Source organism: Rhamphochromis sp. 'chilingali' (assembly GCF_963969265.1).
Source record: "Rhamphochromis sp. 'chilingali' genome assembly, chromosome: 20".
Taxonomy (NCBI): Eukaryota; Metazoa; Chordata; class Actinopteri; order Cichliformes; family Cichlidae; genus Rhamphochromis; species Rhamphochromis sp. 'chilingali'.
Genome location: NC_137947.1, coordinates 2801278 through 2823899, shown reverse-complemented (window position 1 = coordinate 2823899; position 22622 = coordinate 2801278). Strand labels below are relative to the sequence as shown.

The 22622-nt window shown below is 40.6% G+C and overlaps 1 protein-coding gene across 5 annotated transcripts in view; it reads left to right on the top strand.

Annotated features, from left to right (window-relative positions):
* Positions 1-22622, top strand: part of slc24a3 (solute carrier family 24 member 3) — a 136125-nt gene that overhangs the window by 39267 nt on the left and 74236 nt on the right. For all 5 annotated transcript variants that reach the window (XM_080868121.1, XM_080868122.1, XM_080868123.1 and 2 more), the window contains one exon: positions 10831-10950. In XM_080868121.1, the coding sequence (XP_080724247.1) occupies positions 10831-10950 (120 nt within the window). The remainder of the gene's footprint in view (positions 1-10830; positions 10951-22622) is intronic.

The window sequence follows — 22622 nt, the reverse complement described above, 5'->3', positions numbered from 1 at the left end:
TCTGTAGTTTGTGCATTATCAGCACTTCATATCGCCAGGTCATTAATAACAATAATAATAGATCTAAATAAAATGATCTTGCAGGCTGGATACAAATGCATGTTGGGCCAGATGAGTTTGACACATATGATCTACAGTGAGGACAAGGCTAAGTGTAGATGAATGGTTGCAAAGACAGTGGAGGTGAGCTGCACTGAAAAGATGGAAGTACTAGAAGGCAGAATAGCAGATATACAGGATAGCTACAAATGCCTGGGTATCTCACAGATGAGCGAGAACCATGATGCATGGAGGTCAGCCACAGCCAAATACCTCCAGAATGTAAAACTGGCTGTGAGAAACCACCTGAACTGTAGAAATAAGATCCAAGCCACCAATGAATACAGTAAATACTATGGGTCACGAGATAGCCAGAATAATAAGCTGGCTACAGGAGGAGATAGATGCCACTGATGTCAAGACACGATAACTCCACCTGAAGTCTAGCACCCTGAAGCTCCTCTCAGATGAGCTGCTCCAAGAATACCTCTGGCAGTTAAAGACAGAAAGTGGTGAGGAATAAGAGGAGCTGTCATGGATGACCAAGCCCCTGCATGGGATGCGCCACTGACAGATAAAAACCCCACCAGTGGTTAGAAAAGACCAACCTAATTGATAGCACAGAGGCTCGGATCATGGCGGCACAAGAGCAGGCCCTAACCAACAGGCTCCAGCAGAACGTCTTAACATGCACCTGGTGTCCATCAGCTCGTTTAGGGTTAGGTACCCCTCTGTAAGTAATTTTATCTGGCATACCTGAGTCTTATAATAGGGACCACTAATATACAAAGAAAATTTGAGTAAAATCAGTTTTCAAATTTTGGACTAAAACCCTTTACCGCTGCATGTTTTACCCTAGCATTGACACTAAACAAAAGTTCCAAAAGGCGACTATAGACACTAAATTGAAACCAGCAAACCCACTCAGGAAAAATTACTCAAATGAAATTGAACTGAAAATAAAATGTATTAAAACGAAACGGAATGTGAAATATAATGTACCTTTAATAATACTGCTAGTACAGCTAGGGGGGTGATTTGGTATAGTTTAATAAGAGCTATTTACCAGTTGGAACCTTAAATGTAAGCTGTAATCTTAAAGATGATATATTTATATACGTAATACTCCAGTGGGAGAGGACCATATACGGCAATGAATTTTTCAGTTTTATTATTGGACATATATGGATGTATATTAGTCGGAAATATATTAACTGTGTGTTTTTCTTTGTTCTTTTTCTAAATCTTTGATTTGAAAATGGTAAGATGTCTTGCTGAAATTTGATGAAGTATACTGTACTTGTACTTTATTCCTGTGCTTGAGGTGTGTACATCAGTTAAACATGACAGCTTTCATGTCAGCTGTAGTTTTTATCCATCATTTTTTTTTGTTCACTTCGTCCAGCTTTACTAAAAAAAAAGAACTGAAGATGAGAACTTTTTCCTATTTAAAATGAAATGTGCATTTTTAGTTCATATGATCTCGATTGACATAGCTCACGTTCCTTTCCCCTCATCTGGAAGCCCTGCAGTGAACACCCCACGACGACTGCTGACTATGGTTACCTGTGTGAGTGACAGCGGAGCGCGTCTGATGGCATGTGCTTGTACTTTGGTTAGTCATAGTTGTATGTCTGTCTGTGCGTATGCAGCACTTACTCGGTATTATGTCATGAACCTACCCGACACCACCGTGCGTCTACTTAGTTCCATCATGTCGCCATAGTAACCTCGTAGAGCAGGTAGCTCAGAAGATAGAGCAGGTCGTCTACTGAGCAGAAGGTTGATGGTTCGATCCTTGGCTCTCAGAGTCCACATGCCAAATATCTTTGGGCAAGATACTAGTTCATCTCCGATGCATCCATCGAAGTATGAATGTGTGTGAATGTTAGAAAGCACTTGAAAGCATAGAAGAATGTGTTGTGTGAATGGGTGAAGGTGGCATGTTGTTTGAAGCACTGAGTGTTCTGGGTAGAAAAGCGCTATATAAGAAACAGTCCTCAGTCCATTTACCTGAAACTATTTCATAGTGGCATCCAGTTTCACTGGTCAGCCAGACTTAGGAATGCAAAGATTCAAGCTATTAGGTAGTGACAAATGTGGATGTTAAGAAATACATTGCTTACACATACACATGTTATTGTCTAGCCCAATCTCATAGCAAAATGTAAAATACTCATGAAATTTGTTTTTGTTCTGGTACTTGAATTGTGAAACATTTTAGTGATAGTGACCACAAATCTTTAAGTAATGTGTTTCAATAGGAAATGCATTTCCTGTCAGCAACACGTATCTTGTCTCATATTCGGCAGCAGCAACCTGGCTATCAAGAAAACAGCTTTTAAATAAATAATAGCCACTTTATTTTAAGTTGGTGATGTTTTTGTAAACCTGATCTATTAATTTTATTTCTCATTGAATTATGAACATATTAAATATTACAAATGTGTTAAAAGAAGGCAAAAGATAAAAGAAAATTCTGCTACAGCTCACTCTCGAATATTTTTCGAGCACTCACAGAGCTGGACTTCTTTAGTATTTGGAAATTCTTTGGTGTAACATTGTACAATGTGTTTCATTGAAAAAAGCAAGCACCACAGTCCAAGTTACATCTCTATTACTAAACTCTCTCTAACTGAAATGAAATAATGAAAAGGAGAAAGCAGACGAACAGTATAGGGAAAGACTGTACAGGTATGCACTCAGCAGGCAAGCTACAAGCACTCTCCTGGGATGTATTATCATGTCTTCTGCTTCACTGTACAATGGCAGCATTTCCTCTGAGGTTTGGTTGCAGTTTCCCTGTGGAATATCCTCTTAAGTCTGCACCAATCTCACTATATCCAACATTCATTCTCTCGTCTGCTACCACATGCCACACAGCCTATCCTTTCATATTCTGTAAATGCGCATATGAGCTAAAAAAAGCCAAACGCTTCATCCCCAATACAGGTGGTCACCGGGAGAAAATGGTAATGTAGCACCACAGAGCAGGATACAAGGCAGACACACAATAAGTACCATGCTGTCACTCTAGCCTTTTCCTTTTCATCCCTTTTTATTTCCGTTACTTTCCTTGTAACATTTACTTTATCATTAAATTGTATTCAAATTGATATTGTGACACAAAGCAGCAAGCATTGGCATTGAAACATAAATATATTACAGACTGTTGTTTCTACCTTCATAATGAAGCAGGTGATTTTTTATTTTTTATTTTTTTAAATAATATAACTCCTTGGATGCTTAAATTTTTGAGTGACAGGTTTGCAGACACAGGGAGCAGTAGCTGCTCAGTACAGTATCTGCATCCCTTGCAGTAATTCAAACTGAACCATACCTGTCAACAGTACCCTGTCTTGGTGTCTTTTCAGGCATGTTTAATGCGTGGTCATGGATGGATGGTTATGATGAATTATATGGCTGTGTGGTACACAGAAGAGTAGGGGAGGGTGTGTATAGAACTTTAAGATCCACAATTTGCAAAGACTATACCCATATTCATATTTATACAAGCAGTGTTTTTATATCTGCGTGTGTGTGTGTGTGTGTGTGTGTGTGTGTGTGTGTGTGTGTGTGTGTGTGTGTGTGTGTGTGTGTGTGTGTGTGTGTGTGTGTGTGTGTGTGTGTGTGTGTCATTAATAACCTTTCTGTGTGGAACTTCAGGAAGCAGTTGCTTGTAAATGTGAGCTGGACATCACATTTCTGACTTTTGGAGTAGCATTGAATCCTGGTACCTCATGACCCCTTTGCCGTCCTATCTATGTTCCTAACACACATACACCAACACAAATGTTGGTGTTGGTGCTTAACCACACACATTACGTAAACTTACCCCGAACTGACCCCTGACCTCCTAACTGCACCTCAAAACTGTTCCACTTTTCCTCACTGTCCTTATCATCAAGTTGACTGCCGACAGTAGGGCACGGTGTTCACAGGGATAAGGAACATGCAAATATGTGCATGCTTATATTATGACACAACATTCTGATCTGACATGCCATTCTGTAGTCAGCTGACCTGTCAAATGTATAAATATGATTTTGGAATTTCTATAAAATATTTTTATATGTGATTTAGATATTTAATTTTCTTTATGCAAAGTTTCATCAAGATCGGTCTTCTCATCTAGGAGGATATAAGGAACACACATAAAATCTTTATATTATGACAATTACAATTAGAAAAGTGGTCCAAAGGTATAATGTTTCATGATGATATTTCAGTTTGAACATGGATTAAAAAGGATATTAATCTCATGCAGATTTGATTGTTGAACTAGCGCAATGATACTGGAGAACACTAGCTGTTGGACTCCATGTATACATGTGTTGTTACACCAGCAGAAGGACAATGATCTCAAAAATAAAACTAGGTCTGATTTCAATTTAAGCACACTTCCTGTATGCTTTGTGTGCATATCAGAGTTAGCTAATCAGCCAACATCATTTAGGATTATATACATAATAAATAGTAAATAAAATGAAAATAGATCTGTTCAAAATGCCAGATATACACTAGATGAAAAGCTCTCTTTTCCAAGTACTTGCAATAATTGTACTAAATAGACAATAAGCCTTGGTTGCTAATTAACCAAATACTTATATACCTGAATTAATTTAGCATAGTGTTAGTACATTATTTATTCCAGAGATCATGAAAACTGATCAAACTGATAAAAGATAGAACATTTAAATGCAATCCAATCTAGTGCTTCCAGAGGGACAAAATCCTTGGTGCTTGTTATGTGAAAAATCTGAAAGTTATTTGAAACAAATATGTGGCTGAATCAGACAAATGCATTCAAAATCTTCTGAAGTCTGTGTTCCCCTGTGTGTTGACGCAGACTGTCTCACTGCTAGTTATCAATTTAGTTTTTATATTTTTGTTTTTTCCCCTCATTAAATACCATGAAAATAGTCAAAGGAGCTTGCAAAGAAAAGCGTCTGGACTTCTTTAAGTTGCTTGAAGACGTTTCACCTCTCATCCGAGAAGCTTCTTCAGTTCTAAGGTCAAATGGTGGAGAGTCCCAGATATAAACCTAGTGGGAGTGACCCCCCACAGAGGGACAAAAGGACCCCCTGATGATCCTCTAATCGCCTGAGCCAAGGTGGGAAACTGGGCGTGGGTCCCAATCAGCCAGAGTTTCGGGTGAGCTCATTGTGAAACCTGGCCCCACCTTATCATGCGATTTCCTGAGGTCAGATGGCCCAGGATGTGAGTGGGCGTTATGGCGTCTGGGAAGGGATCTCAAAACTGGATTATAGATGGCAGAGAGTTGGTGTCGTAAACCCCCGCCTCTGTTCAAAGATGGTCGCTCACAGTGGACATAGATGGCTTCTTTCACTCCTCTTTCAAACCATCTGTCCTCTCTGTCCAAAATGTGAACATTGGCATCCTCGAAAGAGTGTCCTTTGTCCTTAAGATGCAGATGGACTGCTGAGTCTTGTCCTGTGGAGGTGGCTTTTCTGTGTTGTGCCATGCGCTTGTGAAGTGGCTGTTTGGTCTCTCCAATGTAGAGGTCTGAGCATTCCTCGCTGCACTGTACAGCATACACCACACCTCTTAGAAGAGGTTTACAAGTTTGTGGACAAGGCTCAGCGGGCCCAACACTCTAAAGGAAAAGAAAGACAACGCAGGAAATTTCACACCTTGCTTTCAAAAACACACACTCCTCATCCTGAACCTACACAACCCAGAGAAGAAAACACACCTGATGCCAGTCAGGAGAAATGGGTGAAGAACTTTTCAGACAGGATTCTCACTGAACCTGAAAAGAGAGTATTAGCCAAAGGACTCAATTTTGCCATTTCTCCACAACAGTTGCCCATAGTGGACCTCATCACAGCCACAGAATCTGCCATACGGATTAATAAATTATCACAGACAGAAGCAGAGCAAATCAGGATGAAAGTCTCAGCCACGCTCTCCAGTGCCAAAGTCCCTCCATCCAACCTCACAATACAAGAAAAGAAGGCCGTCGCTTCCCTGAGCAAAGACCACAACATCACTGTTTTACCAGCTGATAAGGGAAGATGTACCGTGGTCCTAAACACTACAGATTACCATACACAGATCACTACTCTCCTCAGTGACAACAATACCTACGAAGCCCTAAAGCGAGACCCCACAAGCAGCTACAAAAAGAAAGTTATAGCTTGCCTTCAAGACTTTGAAAAGGACAAAATCATTGACCGCCTTACATATCCCCGCCTTTACCCAGGGGATGCCATACCCTGCATCTATGGACTTCCTAAGATCCACAAGGAAGCTGTCCCACTCAGACCCATAGTCAGTAGCATAAACTCAGCCACTTACAACATTGCTAAACACCTTGCTACCATCCTTGCACCTCTCGTGGGGAACACCCCACACCACATCAAGAACTCCACCGACTTCACCGACAAGGTCCTGAAACTTACCCTGGATCCAGATGAAACCATGGTGTCCTTTGATGTAGTCTCTCTCTTCACCTGCATACCCACCACGGAGGCCGTGGAGACTGTCAGAAAACAACTACAAGAAGACAGCTCCTTGGAGGACAGGACCAACTTCACACCCGATCAGATCTGCACACTGTTAGACCTCTGCCTCACCACTACATATTTCAAGTACAACGAAGGCTTTTACAGACAAAAACATGGCTGTGCCATGGGCTCCCCCGTGTCACCTATTGTAGCCAACCTTTACATGGAGGAAGTGGAAAGGAAGGCTCTTGGCTCTTTCAAAGGAAGAGTACCCAGCCACTGGTACAGATATGTGGACGACACCTGGGTCAAAATCAAGACACAAGAAGTGGAATCCTTCACTGCGCACATTAACTCTGTGGATAAGAACATCAAGTTCACCAGGGAAGACACAAAGGGCGACTGTTTGCCTTTCCTGGACTGCGCTGTGCACATTGAAGAGAACGGCAAACTCAACATCGAAGTTTACTGGAAGCCCACACACACGGACCAGTACCTCCTCTTTGACTCCCATCACCCTTTGGAACACAAACTTGGAGTAATCAGGACCCTACACCACCGGGCAGAACATGTTCCCTCTAAGCCTGAAGGGAAAAAGAAGGAACACACACATGTAAAGGAAGCACTCAAAACGTGCGGCTATCCTAAATGGGCGTTCTTAAAGTCAGCAAAGAGGCACAGAAAAGAAGATCAGACACCAGCGAGGGAGGACAGACGCAACAACATTGTCATCCCCTATGTAGCCGGCGTATCAGAGAAACTCAGGAGAGTTTTCTCCAAGCATGACATCCCAGTGTATTTCAGACCCACCAACACGCTCAGACAGAAACTGGTTCACCCGAAAGACAAAACACCAAAACACAAACTTAACAATGTGGTGTATGCTGTACAGTGCAGCGAGGAATGCTCAGACCTCTACATTGGAGAGACCAAACAGCCACTTCACAAGCGCATGGCACAACACAGAAGAGCCACCTCCACAGGACAAGACTCAGCAGTCCATCTGCATCTTAAGGATAAAGGACACTCTTTCGAGGATACCAATGTTCACATTTTGGACAGAGAGGACAGATGGTTTGAAAGAGGAGTGAAAGAAGCCATCTATGTCCACTGTGAGCGACCATCTTTGAACAGAGGCGGGGGTTTACGACACCAACTCTCTGCCATCTATAATCCAGTTTTGAGATCCCTTCCCAGACGCCTTAACGCCCACTCACATCCTGGGCCATCTGACCTCAGGAATTCGCATGATAAGGTGGGGCCAGGTTTCACAATGAACACACCCGAAACTCTGGCTGATTGGGACCCACGCCCAGTTTCCCACCTTGGCTCAGGCGATTAGAGGATCATCAGGGGGTCCTTTTGTCCCTCTGTGGGGGGTCACTCCCACTGTGTTTAAATCTGGGACTCTCCACCATTTGACCTTAGAACTGAAGAAGCTTCTCGGATGAGAGGTGAAACGTCTTCAAGCAACCTAGAGAAGTCCAGACGCTTTTCTTTGCAAGCTCCTTTGACTACGATGACCTGGATGACTGAGAACCTTCACAGACATACCATGAAAATAGCGTTATCATAAATGACAATAGTGTTGCCATTTTTGTTATTTGTGTGTTACAATTTTCATGAAAAAACTAAAAGAAAACACGTTTTAATCTTTTGAGCTGGGGTGCTGTGGACACCCGAGTTTGTGAAAGCAATAACTCAAGAACAAGGCAAGATTGAATTTTCAAATCAATACCATGGTTGCATCTCCTGAAAATCTCTGTTAAGTTTAAATCTTAGTGACCTTGAGTTCAAGGTCAGAGGTCAACTTTCTGAAAACCAGAGGATTTTCACATTTATAACATAGGTATGTCTACTAGGAGGCTGAAGGGTAGCACTATATTTATATATTTATAAAGAATTACAAACAACAATTAGTTGATGCTTTAAGCAGGTTTATTTAATTAATATCCAATTTATTTCCAATTAATTTCAAATTCATCTTTAACATTTGTTGTAGGTCTGATTGAAGGACTGATGTGATGCTAAGTTTTCCACTGCTCCGCTTTGAATATTGAGAGATTAGTTAATGAACTTTAAGCCAATTGTGCCCAAGTTTAAGACCATATTCATTGGTTGTTTTTGTTATTTTTGGGGGGGCTTTTTTCACAAGAATTGCTAGCTTCCCTAGAGTTTTGGCCACCCCAACAATCAGACGATTGCTAAGAAAGCACAAGGTTTTGTCCCCCTGTGATATTCATGTCAGTGCAGGGGGAACTCTTAGAGAGGCAAGGGACGAAAAAGGGATGCTTCAGAACCTCTGAGGGTGTTATGCGCTGATTTGCATCCAAGGCCAACATCTGTTTGGTGAGCCTGATAAATAATGGTTGGCATTTTCAGGTCCTCGCCTAACCTTCATTAGTTTTACGAGATCATTGAGACGCTTAAGTTTTATAAATCGAGTTTCCTTGGATTGATAATCTGTCTCGTATTGAAATTGTTCTTTGGTCTTAAATGTTGTTGTAGTTGTCTTCGGTGAAATAGTCATCAGTGTACAAGCCAGAATCCTGAGGATGATCTGGTAGCTGACCCTGAGTTTCAATTATGAATTTGAAAAAAACATAATCGTCTTCCCCAGGATAGAGAGGCACCCCTGTAGAAAGCTCCACAGCTACCAGCCCCAGAGACCACATGTCAATTGCTTCATCATATGGAGTGCCAAGCATAACCTCAGGTGCACAATAACGTCCCCACACGGTCACCAGGAATCACTGCAGAGCGGGACATGCGAGTTTGACTTTGACTGGAGACTCATGGCGATTCACAACCAGAACCCAGGTGGAACAGAGCATTTTCGTTCATCCTGTAAACTTCGTAGCAGTAGCAGTAATGCAAGTTACTTCCCTCAAGTGAAAGCTTTAAATGTGTTTTTGTATATGAATATTTCATACTTTAAGGCTGCCTGTTTATCTAAGGGAGATGAACAATACATTATAATTGTACATAATAATATCACAGATAGATTAAATAAATAGATTTTAGATAGATGTGATGCGAAATATGCATTTTTTTTTTTGGTAATATGCTGGAAAAGCTTGAAAATGGACCTTGAAAGTGCTTAAAAAGCTTGAATTTGACCTTGAAAAAGGTATATGAACCCTGGAGATTGTCTTATCTCTACTTCTCTGGTGGATTCATGGTGATTTATGTTTACATAATATTTACCTCCAAGGTAGATATTATATGAAACATTAAAACACAAAATACCTTCATGTTATTGATCTGTTACCAGTGAACCTAGTAAGTTAAAATGTTTCATTTTAGTGCCTCTTGCTTTTCCAGCCTTTTGTTTCCCTGTCCCAACTTTTTTTCAAATGTTTCTGCACTCAAATTCGAAATGAGTTAATATTTTTCATGAAATATGAATGTCTCAGCTTACACGTTTGATATGTTTTCTATGTAAAATTTGGGTTCAAGAGATTAGAAAAATCATTGCGTTCTGTTGTTATGTCAGTTTTACATAATTTCACAAAATCTACGTATTGCTTTTGATTTTGTAGGAATTCAGGTGACGCTGGCTTTGCTGAATAGAGAACTACATTTTTGGTTAGCTAAACATATTCTTAAGGGCCCAGATCCACCAAAGAACTGCCATTTTACTTCAGCTGTAAACCCTTATATTCCATATCATTGCCTTTCTCTGCTTCATCCTTTCCTGCAACACGGCTGCAAAACATTTGGTTTTTTTGCATTTTGATAAATATAGTTGAACACAGTGCTATTTATAGAAACCCAGTGTGCTGTGCACCTAAGTTGTTTCTGTTGCATGGTGGGAGGGGAGATGGGTCAGAGGTGGAGTGCTTGAGGTTACTGTAACCCAGATGACAGAGCTAGAATGATTGGCCTTGCGGCACTCAGTGTGCCGCCACGCTTAATGCTCCCGCAGGAACATGGTTACACAAGATGCATGTCTCATCTGCCTTTTGTTCTGTGGGGAGAGGGAAGTTATTCAGAAATGTCAATTGACTGTGGAACTAAGAGCTTGTGCATTACAGCCATTATTCTGTTTGTGTATGGGCTGGTTATTTTTTAATATATATATTTTTTAAAAGCAGACAAAATATAGAGAAAGTATGTCTGAAAATGTTTTGTTATATAAAACCACTTTTGCAGAATGCATAATCATGCATTCACTTATTTCACTTAACTTTGTCCCTTGGGTTGGAAGTGCCACTAATGATTGGCCTGATAGGTTTGTAGTGAGTCTGTTTTTCATGAAACCTTCCTTAACATTCCAATATCTGTTTGTCTCCTTTCGGTCTTTTTTTCTTTCACTTAGGATATCATGTTTCCAGCTCCATGGTTGTGGAGGAGGCAAGATGGGAAAGTCGTCACCTTCTACAGGAAGACAACCACTCCAAGCTGTACTCTGAGCCTGAGAAGAACTGCACCGAACCAGGTGAGAGTAATTTAAATGTGTCTCATATGCAAGTGTCAGTGTGGGAGGTTTCTGAAAAGCTTTTATTAGAGCAAGCGGATGTTAAGTGGTGCGTACTTCTATAGTACCCAAATCAAATCAAATCAAATCAAATCAAATCACTTTTTATTGTCACATCACATGTGCAGGCACACTGGCACAGCACATGCGAGTGAAATTCTTGTGTGCGAGCCCCACAAGCAACAGAGATGTGCAAACACAACAACACAAACGAGCAAAATACAAGAATGGCCAACCTGAAACTAATAAATATATGTACAATATATAATAGTGTATGCATTTCTGGATGTGTATACTAAATATTTTCCTACGTGTGTGTGTGTGTGTGTGTGTGTGTGTGTGTGTGTGTGTGTGTGTGTGTGTGTGTGTGTATACACATTTTTACAAATTAAATAGTAAAAAAATAAAATAAAATAATAATAATAATAATAATAATAATAATAATAATAAAATATATAAAATATACAGAGTTGAATATGTGCAAAACAGTGGCATTACTGTACAGTATGGAGTGCATAATGTTGAAGTTCCAGTAGTGAAGCTGAGGTGTCTATGACGTGTTCAGCAGTCTGATGGCCTGATGGAAAAAGCTGTCTCTCAGTCTGCTGGTACGGGACCGGATGCTGCAGAACCTCCTTCCTGATGGAAGCAGTCTGAACAGTTTATGGCTGGGGTGACTGGAGTCCTTGATGATCCTCCCCGCTTTCCTCAGGCAGCGCTTCCTGTAGATGTCTTGGAGGGAGGGAAGCTCACCTCCAATTATCCGTTCAGAGCACCGCACTACTCGCTGGAGAGCTTTACAGTTGTAGGCGGTGCTGTTGCCATACCAGGTGGTGATGCATCCAGTGTGCATCAACTGTGATGGGCTAGAGACTAAGGAACTCAGGTTTTGGGCATTACTGCCTTTTTGTGTTCAGGGACAGTTGAGAGAGAGGCAAGAAATGTGGAAGAGTGAGTAGGCGAATGTCATGCAACATTGTCCTAGAGATCCACTCCTCTGGCAATATATGCTATGCCCTATCCACTTGGCTGCAGGTTCACCCCATCAGATTCTTTCTTGGTTCTGCTGACCAGGGGTTAAAGGTAGTTATGCTACAACATTTTAGGACATTTACACACAGTTGATAAGTTTGTAAAATCTTTCCTGTCATTTGTGTTTTTTTTCATCCAATAATTGGCCCGACAGTAGGGTCTCACCTGTCATTTAGCTGGTCATCCAGCTGACTAGGCATATCTTACTTGTGAATGTCGTAACTAGAAAAATCATGTCTGGATCGAAATGTTAGCTAACATGGTCCATCATACTAACTTAGATGCCTAACAGACCTCATTTTATGTAACACAGCAAGCAGATAGCCAGAAATCTGCCATTTATATCAGCTGCGCAACATGTATCTGGCATTAGTAGCTTTATCACATCAAGTTCAGCTTCGTTGTCATTATATTGATTTGTTGTACAACATATACATACAGTACATACAGTACTGCAGCACAATGTCACAGTCGCTACAGGAAAAGCAGCAGTTGATACGACCAAAATTATTGTAACTTGTTGCCTTTGAAACTATTATTGTGAAAACGGGAACCAGATCAGAGGAAATTAGAGCAATGGCATCTTCATTTTGGTTAGTCATGAAGACCATAAAACAGCAGTAAGATGGGGTCAGACAGTTCGTGATAATATGACAACATATACTACATATATAGACATTCACATTGAACAGTCATTGTCATTAACTGCATTCACTGAGAGAATAGGCAAAACATTTTAGATTTTAAACAGTTAAACAAGTTAACTAGAATGCAACCTGTTGGAAAACAGTTGTGTCATGTCCCTTATTGCAAAAAAACATGTTGCAGATGAGTTGTGTTCATCATCCCAGATTGACTCACATTGATATCAACATCTTGGCTGCCTGTTTGCGTTTACACTACAGATGGGATTTATTTGCTGTCAGTCTCTCTCAGGCAGTCTGTGTGAGGGTGATTGAGCATTTCTTTGGAGACAGGTTACCTCCCACCAGATGACCCAGGCGGTCACCTTACGATCAAAAGTTGAGGTTGTTGCACTCTCGACCTCTTGGTCATGTGGTCACCTCAACTACTTGCAGTTGGTCATTAAATGCAATAAATACATGCAATGTAAATACAAAGCAACTAAGGATTTATTTTCAGTTTGCAATGTGGTTGCTATCCTGTTTTTGCAATGACTGAGCAGAGCTCAACTCAGCTGACACATAGAGTGCAGTTTTTGTTTTTTTTAGAGCACTGGTTTATGAAATTGCTGCACATATCTTTTTTCTGAGCTGAACCTAATGGGGTTCCATCATAATGAAAATAACTGCTAGTTTTAGGACTGTTATTTTCAATTATATCTCAATTGTTGTTATTGGCTCTCTTTGTCTTCCACTATGCTTTGCCCTTTTAATACCTGAGAAAAAAACCCACACCGCCTACATCCTTCCTTTTACCTTTCGACACACACAAGCACGCAAAGAACACAAACCTCTTCCAGGTAGAAATCCTCTCTGCTCTCCTTCAGAGCGAATGCTGCCAGCATCCGTATATATTTGTGTGTGAGTCTCTTCCTCAGTGTGCACCAAACTCTCTCATGCCTTATGTTTATTTTCTCTGTGGGCTTGTCAGTGTGTGTGTGTGTGTGTGTGTGTGTGTGTGTGTGTGTGTGTGTGTGTGTGTGTGTGTGTGTGTGTGCGTGCGTGCGTGCGTGTGTGGGTGGGTGGGTGGAGAGATGGAGCAGGACATCCAAACATTTGTGTGTTTTCCCTGTGGCGTGGAGTGTGTGAGTGTTTTTCATGTGGAATCCTGTGGCTTTACAAGGCTAACGTCCTGCCAAGCATTCTCTTGATCTCATTGTAAACACACAGCCCTCGTCTAATGCACACATGTAAATGCACTCCGTCCTGCATTTTGGATATGCAAAGACCCTCCTCGGTCATATTGGATTCATACGGACCTTCTATATATAGGCACTACATATTTTCTAGCCTGTTTCTGTTTAATTACACTTTGTCTCCTAAAACTCTAATTACCTTAATAGGGATTATTCCTGCTTTTTTGCGCTAATAGGGGCATTCACAATGCACTCCTTATGCTTCACTTCCCCACTTCTGTCTCTCTGTCGCGCCTTTATCATCTGTGTAGTTCTCTGTCGTCCCCCCGGAGCGCTCGCTGTCTCCTGCTTCTTCTTTGTTTTTCTTTTCTCTCTGTGCTTTTTCCCTCCTCCTTCACAGATGCAATCATCAGTTCAATTGCGAGGGGTTGAGTGAAGTCGTCACGCGCTGCAGAAACGCGGCACAGAGACACACACTCGCTGAGACGACACGTGCACGTGCATCTCTGTGCATGCAGCTGATGTGGCAACACGTGCATGCACATATCCATCTAGAGGAACGTTTTCTCTCATGTGGAGCAACTGCACATTATTCTTCTCAAACCCAGTGGCACATCTTTGCAAGGAGCTTAATTAGATTTGTTAAACTTTATACAAGATTAGATTCAAAACGAAACAGCATCTTGAATTTAAGAAGATTAGCTCTTGTTGTTTAATATTGCCAGAAGCAGTGGATTCATTAAGTTGAGATGAGCTATTTTGTCAGTGAGCACTGGCGATGCACTGTATGTGAGTATGTGCTGTAATGAGTTCCGCTGGGATAAAAATCGGAATTCTTGTTGCTCACTGCAGTTCACAATTTTGGGGGAAATACCATTCTATTTTTACTTTTGTTCACTTGTAAAGCTATAGATGAGCGCCATTGTTGCTATAGATAAGCAACAATGGCACTTGAACACGTGACAGTAAAATTCCCAGTAAAATGTTTACTGCTTTTGCTTCTGAATGCAGCTGGAGTCTCTGTGTCTCCTTCAGGTGACCGTCTATTTAACTTCTCTGCTCGATCTAGCTAAAAGTGACGCTGTCTGTGGGAGATGTAAATGTAGCCAACGTAACGACGAGGATAGAATTATTAGCCAGCCTGTGAACATTTTTAAGTATTTCCAAAGTGCTGGTAAAAAGAGCAACAGACTTTTTTACACAGCTTTTCCAAACATCCTATTTTCATTTTACTTTGCACATAGAAACAAACAAAACCAAGAACTGCCAGGCTTCAAATTCAAATATTAGCCACACTGATGCTAATATTGAACAAGTCTGACACGTCTCCTGAGCAATTCCAGTCCATTCTGCTTTAGCTAGTCTTTTAACATCTTCCTGGTTAAATAGTCTTCTGACCTGAGCTTTGGTCTTCAGTTCACTCCACAGATTTTTGAGTCAGGGCTTCAATAACCTTCACTTTCATCTGGACGTAGTTTTTCACCAAGATCAACATATGTTTTATTACTCGTACCACCGTGTTTCACTGTGGAGACAGTTTTCTTTGGGTTGTTTGCCTCTCCCGGCTTTCTCGCGCACTTCATGCGTAATCTTACTCCAGGTTGTCCTTACCATACTTCAGTCTGGTTTAAAGGTGTCTCTTCTGCAGAAGTGGAACTTTTCTTGCTTTGCTAGACACATCTCTCACTAGTTCTTTTCAGAGTATTTGAAATTTTTCGTATTCTGTACTGTCTTTGAATTTCTTGATGGTACTTCTCACTCCAGTTCTTGACACTTGAAACACTGTGATAGCTTTGTATATCCATCTCCTGCTTTGTGAACATCAACGATTCTTTATCTCAAGCATCTGATTTCCTTTGTTTTTGGCAGGATAGCTCAAATCCTTGTTGAACATTTTATACTGACAGTAAAGTTGAAGAACCCTTAGTTGTAAATTGATTTCATAACAATTCATTACAGTTTCTTATAATCCCTTTCTACGTAAAAAAAAAAAAAAAAAAAAAGCACTTGGAATTTTTAATAAGCAAAAGCCAGTCTATCAACATTCTCCTCTTCAGGCACAATGTGTGACAGGTTACCAGCTCCCCTACTTTTAGATTGGGAGGTGGACTAAACCTAAAGATGTATACTTTGCTAGGTGGCTCAGAGTTGGAAAGATATGTTTCTTCTACCATTTGAGAGGATCTGTCTGAATTTCTACATTAACGAACTGTAAGTAGCTTGAAAGTTAATTTCCCATTGCCTCTCTTTGTGTCAGTTGAGGTTACCGTGCTCTCCTTTGTTGAAGCTTAGTTCTTAGTTGTTGGTTCTTGGCCTTGGGTAGATGGGCCCAGATGAGTGAGTGTTGTTTCTGTATTTCAATTTTTTTTTTTTTCCACTGGAAAGTATTTGAATCTAAACCAGAAATGACATCATTTCCAACAAGTCGCTAGCTGACTAAGCAGCATACATTGCAGTAATTTAAAGTAAAAGTTTCAAAAACTGTCAATGTGCCGTTATGGGTGCATGTCTGATGCAGGGGCGTTAACACCTTTCTTATATCACCACTCTGAAGACCGATGAGCGTTGTCTACAGGTTTACTGACATTCAAAAGGGTAAAACTAAAATCAAGACAAAAAATACAGTCATGACATGCATATGTGCAGCATAATATGCATTTATATACCACCCTGCTACTACATAGCATATGTCTAATTGTCTAATTAATGTCTAATTGATGAGATGAGATAGCCCTTATTTGTCAGTTGCAGGTCTTTTGCCCACAACCGAGATGTGTTATGCGAAGTTGTACTATCGATGCTATCCCAGACGACCTCCAAAATCGCGGGTAACTAGTAGGGGTGCAACGATACTCGTATCGATATTGAACCGTTCGATACAGTGCTTTCGGTTCGGTACGCATATGTATAGAACAATACAAAAATGTTAATTTATTTTATCGACTTTTCTTCTGACGATGCTGTCTGTGTTGAGAGCTCAGTGGATCTGCGTTTGACTACTCCGCCTAGGCTTCACTGCAGATCCACTGAGCGCAGCACAAGCCAGCAAGACAGAAGCTAAGCTCGTTGCAACATGGCAAATTGAACCTCCCCCACCCTCATTCAGATCTGGCCTTTGGAACTATTTGGTCTTCATGTGAGGTATGACCCTGAAGGTAAGCGCGTCATGGACAAAAGTAAAACAGTATGTTGGATGTGCCACGCAATGCTCAATTACATGGGTGGGAACTAGTGCGTTAGCACAGTAAGCTCGTTAACGTGTTGGCCGTCCAGCCCCACGCACGGGGCGATCCGCAGTAGCTCGTTAACGGAAATTTGCCGTGTTGTGGCGTTAACGTCATTTCAGATTAACGCTGACAGCACTAGTGGGAACACAACGAATATGACTGCACATGTACTTCGACATCATCCTAGTGCAAAGACAAGTGGAAGCAGACAAAAACAACAAGCATGCATGCTACAAACTTTACCCGAGTCATTTAGACAGCCGTTAGCACATGATTCTCCTTATGGGGACCTGATATGTTTAATATGCTGCTGAGAATATAGCCCAGAAGAAGCGTATAGTATAGCTTTTATTTTGGAAAGAGACATTTCTCTGTAATAAACTCTCTTTTCCAAAGATGAGGGATTTCTCGATCAGATAGATTTTTTTTTTTATTACTTTGTTGTTTCAGCAACATTAAATTTAAAAACTGTACTTTTGAGTTAAAATATATATTTATAATTTTAATAAATGACAAATTAAAAAAGCATGAACATTTTTTGTATCGAAAAAATATCAAACCATGACACCAAAGTATCGAACTGAACCAAACCGTGAATTTTGTGTATTGTTTTGTTCTTGGCTCCCTCCAAGACCTCCATCTTAATCCATATAGGGACAGAACCTCTGCGACTGCTCCCTCCTGCTCCAGCAAGCTCTTGATCGTTTTTTTGCCTTGATCCCCAGCATGTGTCTGATGAGGTGGCAAAAACAAGTCTAAAATCTGGACTTAAGCCAGCTCTCTTCTTTTCCTCCAGCTTTAGCAAAAGATGATGACATTTTTCTTACATGGAGGAAGTCCTGGTGATGCTCTCGTCATCTGTGCCATGTTTTGTCACAATCAGAAAAACATGGTCAAGTGACATTTGTTACTCAGATGTATGGAAACAAAACAGGAGTTAGACAGAGTTGCTCAGTAAACTGTAACCCGTACAAAGGAAATGTGTCATCTATAACCAGTATAGTAAATGGCCTGCATTTGTATAGCGCTTCACTCAGTCCCTAAGGACCCCAAAGCGCTTTACACTACATTCAGTCATTCATACACTGGCAATGGTAGGTACATTGTAGCCACAGCTCCCCTGGAGCGCACTGACAGAGGCGAGGCTGCCAGACACTGGTGCCACCGGGCCCTCTGACCACCTCCAGTAGGCAAACATGGGGTTAATATCTTGGCCAAGGATATTTGGCATGCAGCCAGGAGGCAGCCTGGGATCGAACCACCGACCTTCTGATTAGTGGCTGACCTGCTCTGCCACCTGAGCTACAGCCACCCTCTAATATGTAGCAGTTGTGCATGTATTTGTTGTTGTGCATTTAAATTTGACATCTGATTTAACAAACAGCAGTGTTAATATGTGAGAAAATATGTGTTTCTCTGTCTGGCTGTGTATTAAATATAAAGTATATTTAAATTAAAATAATAATTTTTCTTTGTTTTAAATCCGTTTTTATTTAATACAGATGTTTAGGTGTGATTGCATGCTTTTCCATGCAGTAAGACTAGAGAAACAAGTGAGAGACTCATAAAGTCATTTATAAAACCATTGCCTCTAGTTACTGCAGCTAAAGGTGGTTCTACCATCCGTTGAGTCATGGGGTGTATTTAGTTTTTAGCACACTCCTTTTGCATTTTTGGCTTAGATAAATAATGACACGCTGTATGTTATGTGTTGCTGTACATCTGTGGTTGTTATCTGTGATTAAATGTTTTTAAACCCAGTAAAGACCAGATCATTTTTATTGTGTCCTAGCACATAAACCTTAGAAATGTTAGTGTGTGGAGTTGAATGGTTTCTCTCTGTGCTCCCAGCAGTACACTGAGACACGAAAAAACTCCCATCTAAGCTGACAGCAGAAATGTTTCTATGCATTCCTACGGCAGCAAGCCTCTCTCCCGAGCTCCGTTTGTGCTGTAATTGCTCAGATCAATGGCAATTACGCCCTCCTCCTCCTCTCATCCCACTTCACACAAACATCCATACTCATACTAACAGAGTAGCAAGTGTACACAGTCAGGCTCTGGCAGACACTGGGGGAAGCATGCAAAATGACACAAACGCTCGCACAAACACACATATATATGAAGCAAACAATGGTGCAGATAATGATTTTCTTGTCGTCTCTTTGTGTGTGACATGGTTTCAGTTTTGTAATTTTCCATCAAATTAAAGAAAAACTAAAAGTCCTTGGGAGAAGCACACACACACACACACACACACACACACACACAGATATGATTACAGAGTGGAGTGCATTGCATTAGAGATAATCATGTTTACAGTTGTAAACTTTCTCCTCTTTGCTCATGCACCGCAAACAATAACCTCTACCTCATTAGACTGTGTGTATTTGTGTGTTGTTTATTTGCCTGTGTGAATCAGTGTGCACAACATGGTAGCATTAACCTCTGTCTGTCATTTTCCTCTGTGACTCATATCTATTCTCATCTAATTCAATCTGACTCCATGATAAGCTGTGTGTGTGTGTGTGTGGAGTGTGGTCTATCCATCGTCTTATCTGCCTTATCAGTTTCACTTTAGCCTGTTTTTCTCTCTATCAACTCTTAATTTACCATAGAAATCACTTGTTATAGTCTTAATCACACTTCAGTTAAACATTTAAAGGGTTGTGCTCTTTTGCTCTCTTTCCCTCTTCTCTGTGTTGATTAATCAGAGTAAGATTGCCATTGATGTTAACTCAGGTGTAGGGCTTGATTTGGACTGTGGCACATTGATTCACATCTTGGACTTGTATGCTTGTCATTAAACCTATTTAATTCTGGGTTCTCTACTTCCACAGATCCTCTTCATAGCTGCTATCATTTTCTTCTTACTAATTCTCTACGCTTTCACTAACTTTGCTCAATCCATCCTCATCGTTCTCTTTCATTTTCTTCAGGTCCTGAAAGTGCTCCTTCCATCTTCTCAATAAACTTGAGTCACTCGTTAGCACATTTCCATCTCTGTCCTTTATCGCTCTGACCTGCTGCACATCCTTTCCAGCTTGATCTTTCTGCATAGCCAATCGGTAAAAGTCCTTTCATCCTTGGTAACTGTCCAGGCTCACATACAACTTTTTCTTCTTTGGGTTTTCCACCTTTCTCTTTGTCTTGTCTCTAGCTTCCCAGTACGATTTTCTAGTTAGACCAAGGTTATTATCAGGTCTGCTGAAAAACTGATACTGTACCTGCAGAATGTGCAGCATTTTACTTTCTCACCTGAGAAAAAGTCACTTTCTGATTTTGACTTTCCATGACTCTTTCCTTTGGGTCACCATTTGTCAAAAGGCTTTTAGGCTATAAGAAGATCTCTCATGGACTGTAATAAGCATATTTATGCTATTGGAAGTATATTCTCCCCTTGGCATGGCACCACCAACAAGCAAAATCCACACATCTGTAGAGTTACAGTATGTGAGTTATGAACTAGTGTTGTGCTGGCCTGAGAGAGTCTGGACCTTTATTGTGTCAGTGCTGTGTGTTCTTCGACTGATTTGCCTCATCTCCCGAGTCTCAAATGCTTTTGCAGATCCGTTTAAAAACACATTGTTGCCCCTCCCATGTCTCAGTAAACCATGATAAATAGCATGTGTACTGCAGGTTTTCCTAACATGAAGCTAATTATCTACTTAATGGGACTATTTTCTCTTTTTCCATTACTGCACGCTGAGGCAAAATGAACCTTCAAGTGTGAGAGCTTATTTGGAGGCAGTTCTGTCAGAATGGAGGGAGCTAAAAACAGCTTTTCTGAAAGCATTCAGAACCATGGAGTTCAGAAGCTATGAGAGGAACAGGAAACATGGGAATACTGGGGTTGGCACTGTTAGATCTCTCACACCTGTTTCACATGCTACCAGCCTTTGAAATTGCCATCATTAGTTGATATCAATTCCGTTGATATTGCCATTTAGGTGGCCTCTTCCACCAGTAATAATAGCATTATTGTGTTTAGTTAGTGTTTCCTCATAGACTATAAATCAAAGATACTGTCCAGGTATAAAAATAATGCCATTTATTTGTTAGAGCAGTAGACAGGAAGGTGTTGGAAAAGTCACACTCACAAAATGATCCAGTGCTGACTTGAACCCAGGATGCTGCAGTAAAGACTTTGATTTGATTTGGTCACATGCTCAGCTAAGATATAGAACTCCACGGATGTTAATTCTAAAGTCTTGTCCACATATAAAGTTATTTACTTCTCATGCATCACTTGAAGCTCACAATTGATCACTGGTAGATTTTCCAAGTTCTAGTCTACTTCACTATATGGCTTTTAACTGCATTGTCATTTATTGCCACATCACTGCTAGTTTCTTCCTGATTTCCTTACCTTAAATAAAAAAAAATCCATTTCCATGTACACCTCATTAGAATTTGATACATAATCACCAGTTATAATAATTTGGTTTGCCAGAATGATTTTGCAATAATCTCCTGAGAGATCTAGAGAATACAGACTGGAGCTGATGGCATTTATATATGGTTTTACAGATGTGTTCTTTAGGAAAACATCTATCGACTTCTTCAAAAAGTATACAGTCATGGTAAAAAGAACATCCACCCCCTCTCAGTTTTATATATCATGATATAATAAAAAATATGGTCCTTATTAAAGGTCACACCATTTTAGTGGTTTAAACTGAGGTAAATAATAATGACTGATCATCTTCAAATATTATGTATTACATATGTCAAGGTTCACCAACAGAAAGCTTCTTTCCTCAAAAGAACATGGCAGCACAACCTAGGTTTGCAAAGTTGCATTTGAACAAACAGCAAGTCTTTTTGAACAGTTGTCCTTTGGACAGATGACACCGAAGTGGAGATATTTGTTGTGTTTTGCTGTGTTTGGGTTTCAGTGAACATAATGCTGTGTATTATAATCAAACACCACATTAAAACTGGTTAGCACAGCAGTGGAAATGTGATCATTTAAGTTTGCTTTTTTTATAGTCATAGCACCTGAGCTCGTTGGAGTCACTGAGTGGACCATGAACTCCTCTTTATACCAAAGTATTCTGGAGTCCAGTATGTTGCCCAACAGGACATGATCCCAAGCACTCCAGCAAATCTCCAACAGAATTGATGCAAAAGAAAAGCATCCAGGGGTTGCAACAGCCCTGTTGGACTGAATTGCTGTGGTAGCAACGTAAGAGAGTTGTGTATAAATGAATGCCCGCAAAGCACAATGAACTGAAGCAACATTAAGAAACAGGGCCAAACTTCTTCCACAGTGATGTGAGAGACTAACAAACCCATACAGAAACGAATAACTTTATATTACTGTTGTACAAAGATTGTTTCACAAGCATCAACGGATGAGTTTTCTACATACTGCTATTCATTTTAGCTTAACTTTTTGTTTAACTGTAACTGTGGCTCATCCAGGTTAGTTTTTGCTGTGGTGTGGTCTGCTGTGCTTTTATAGTACAAAAGAAGGAACAGGTTGTGAAAGGCAGGTTGTTCATATGTCCTTTCATATGCAGAGCCTGGGGTTTGAGTGTAAGGGTGTAGGC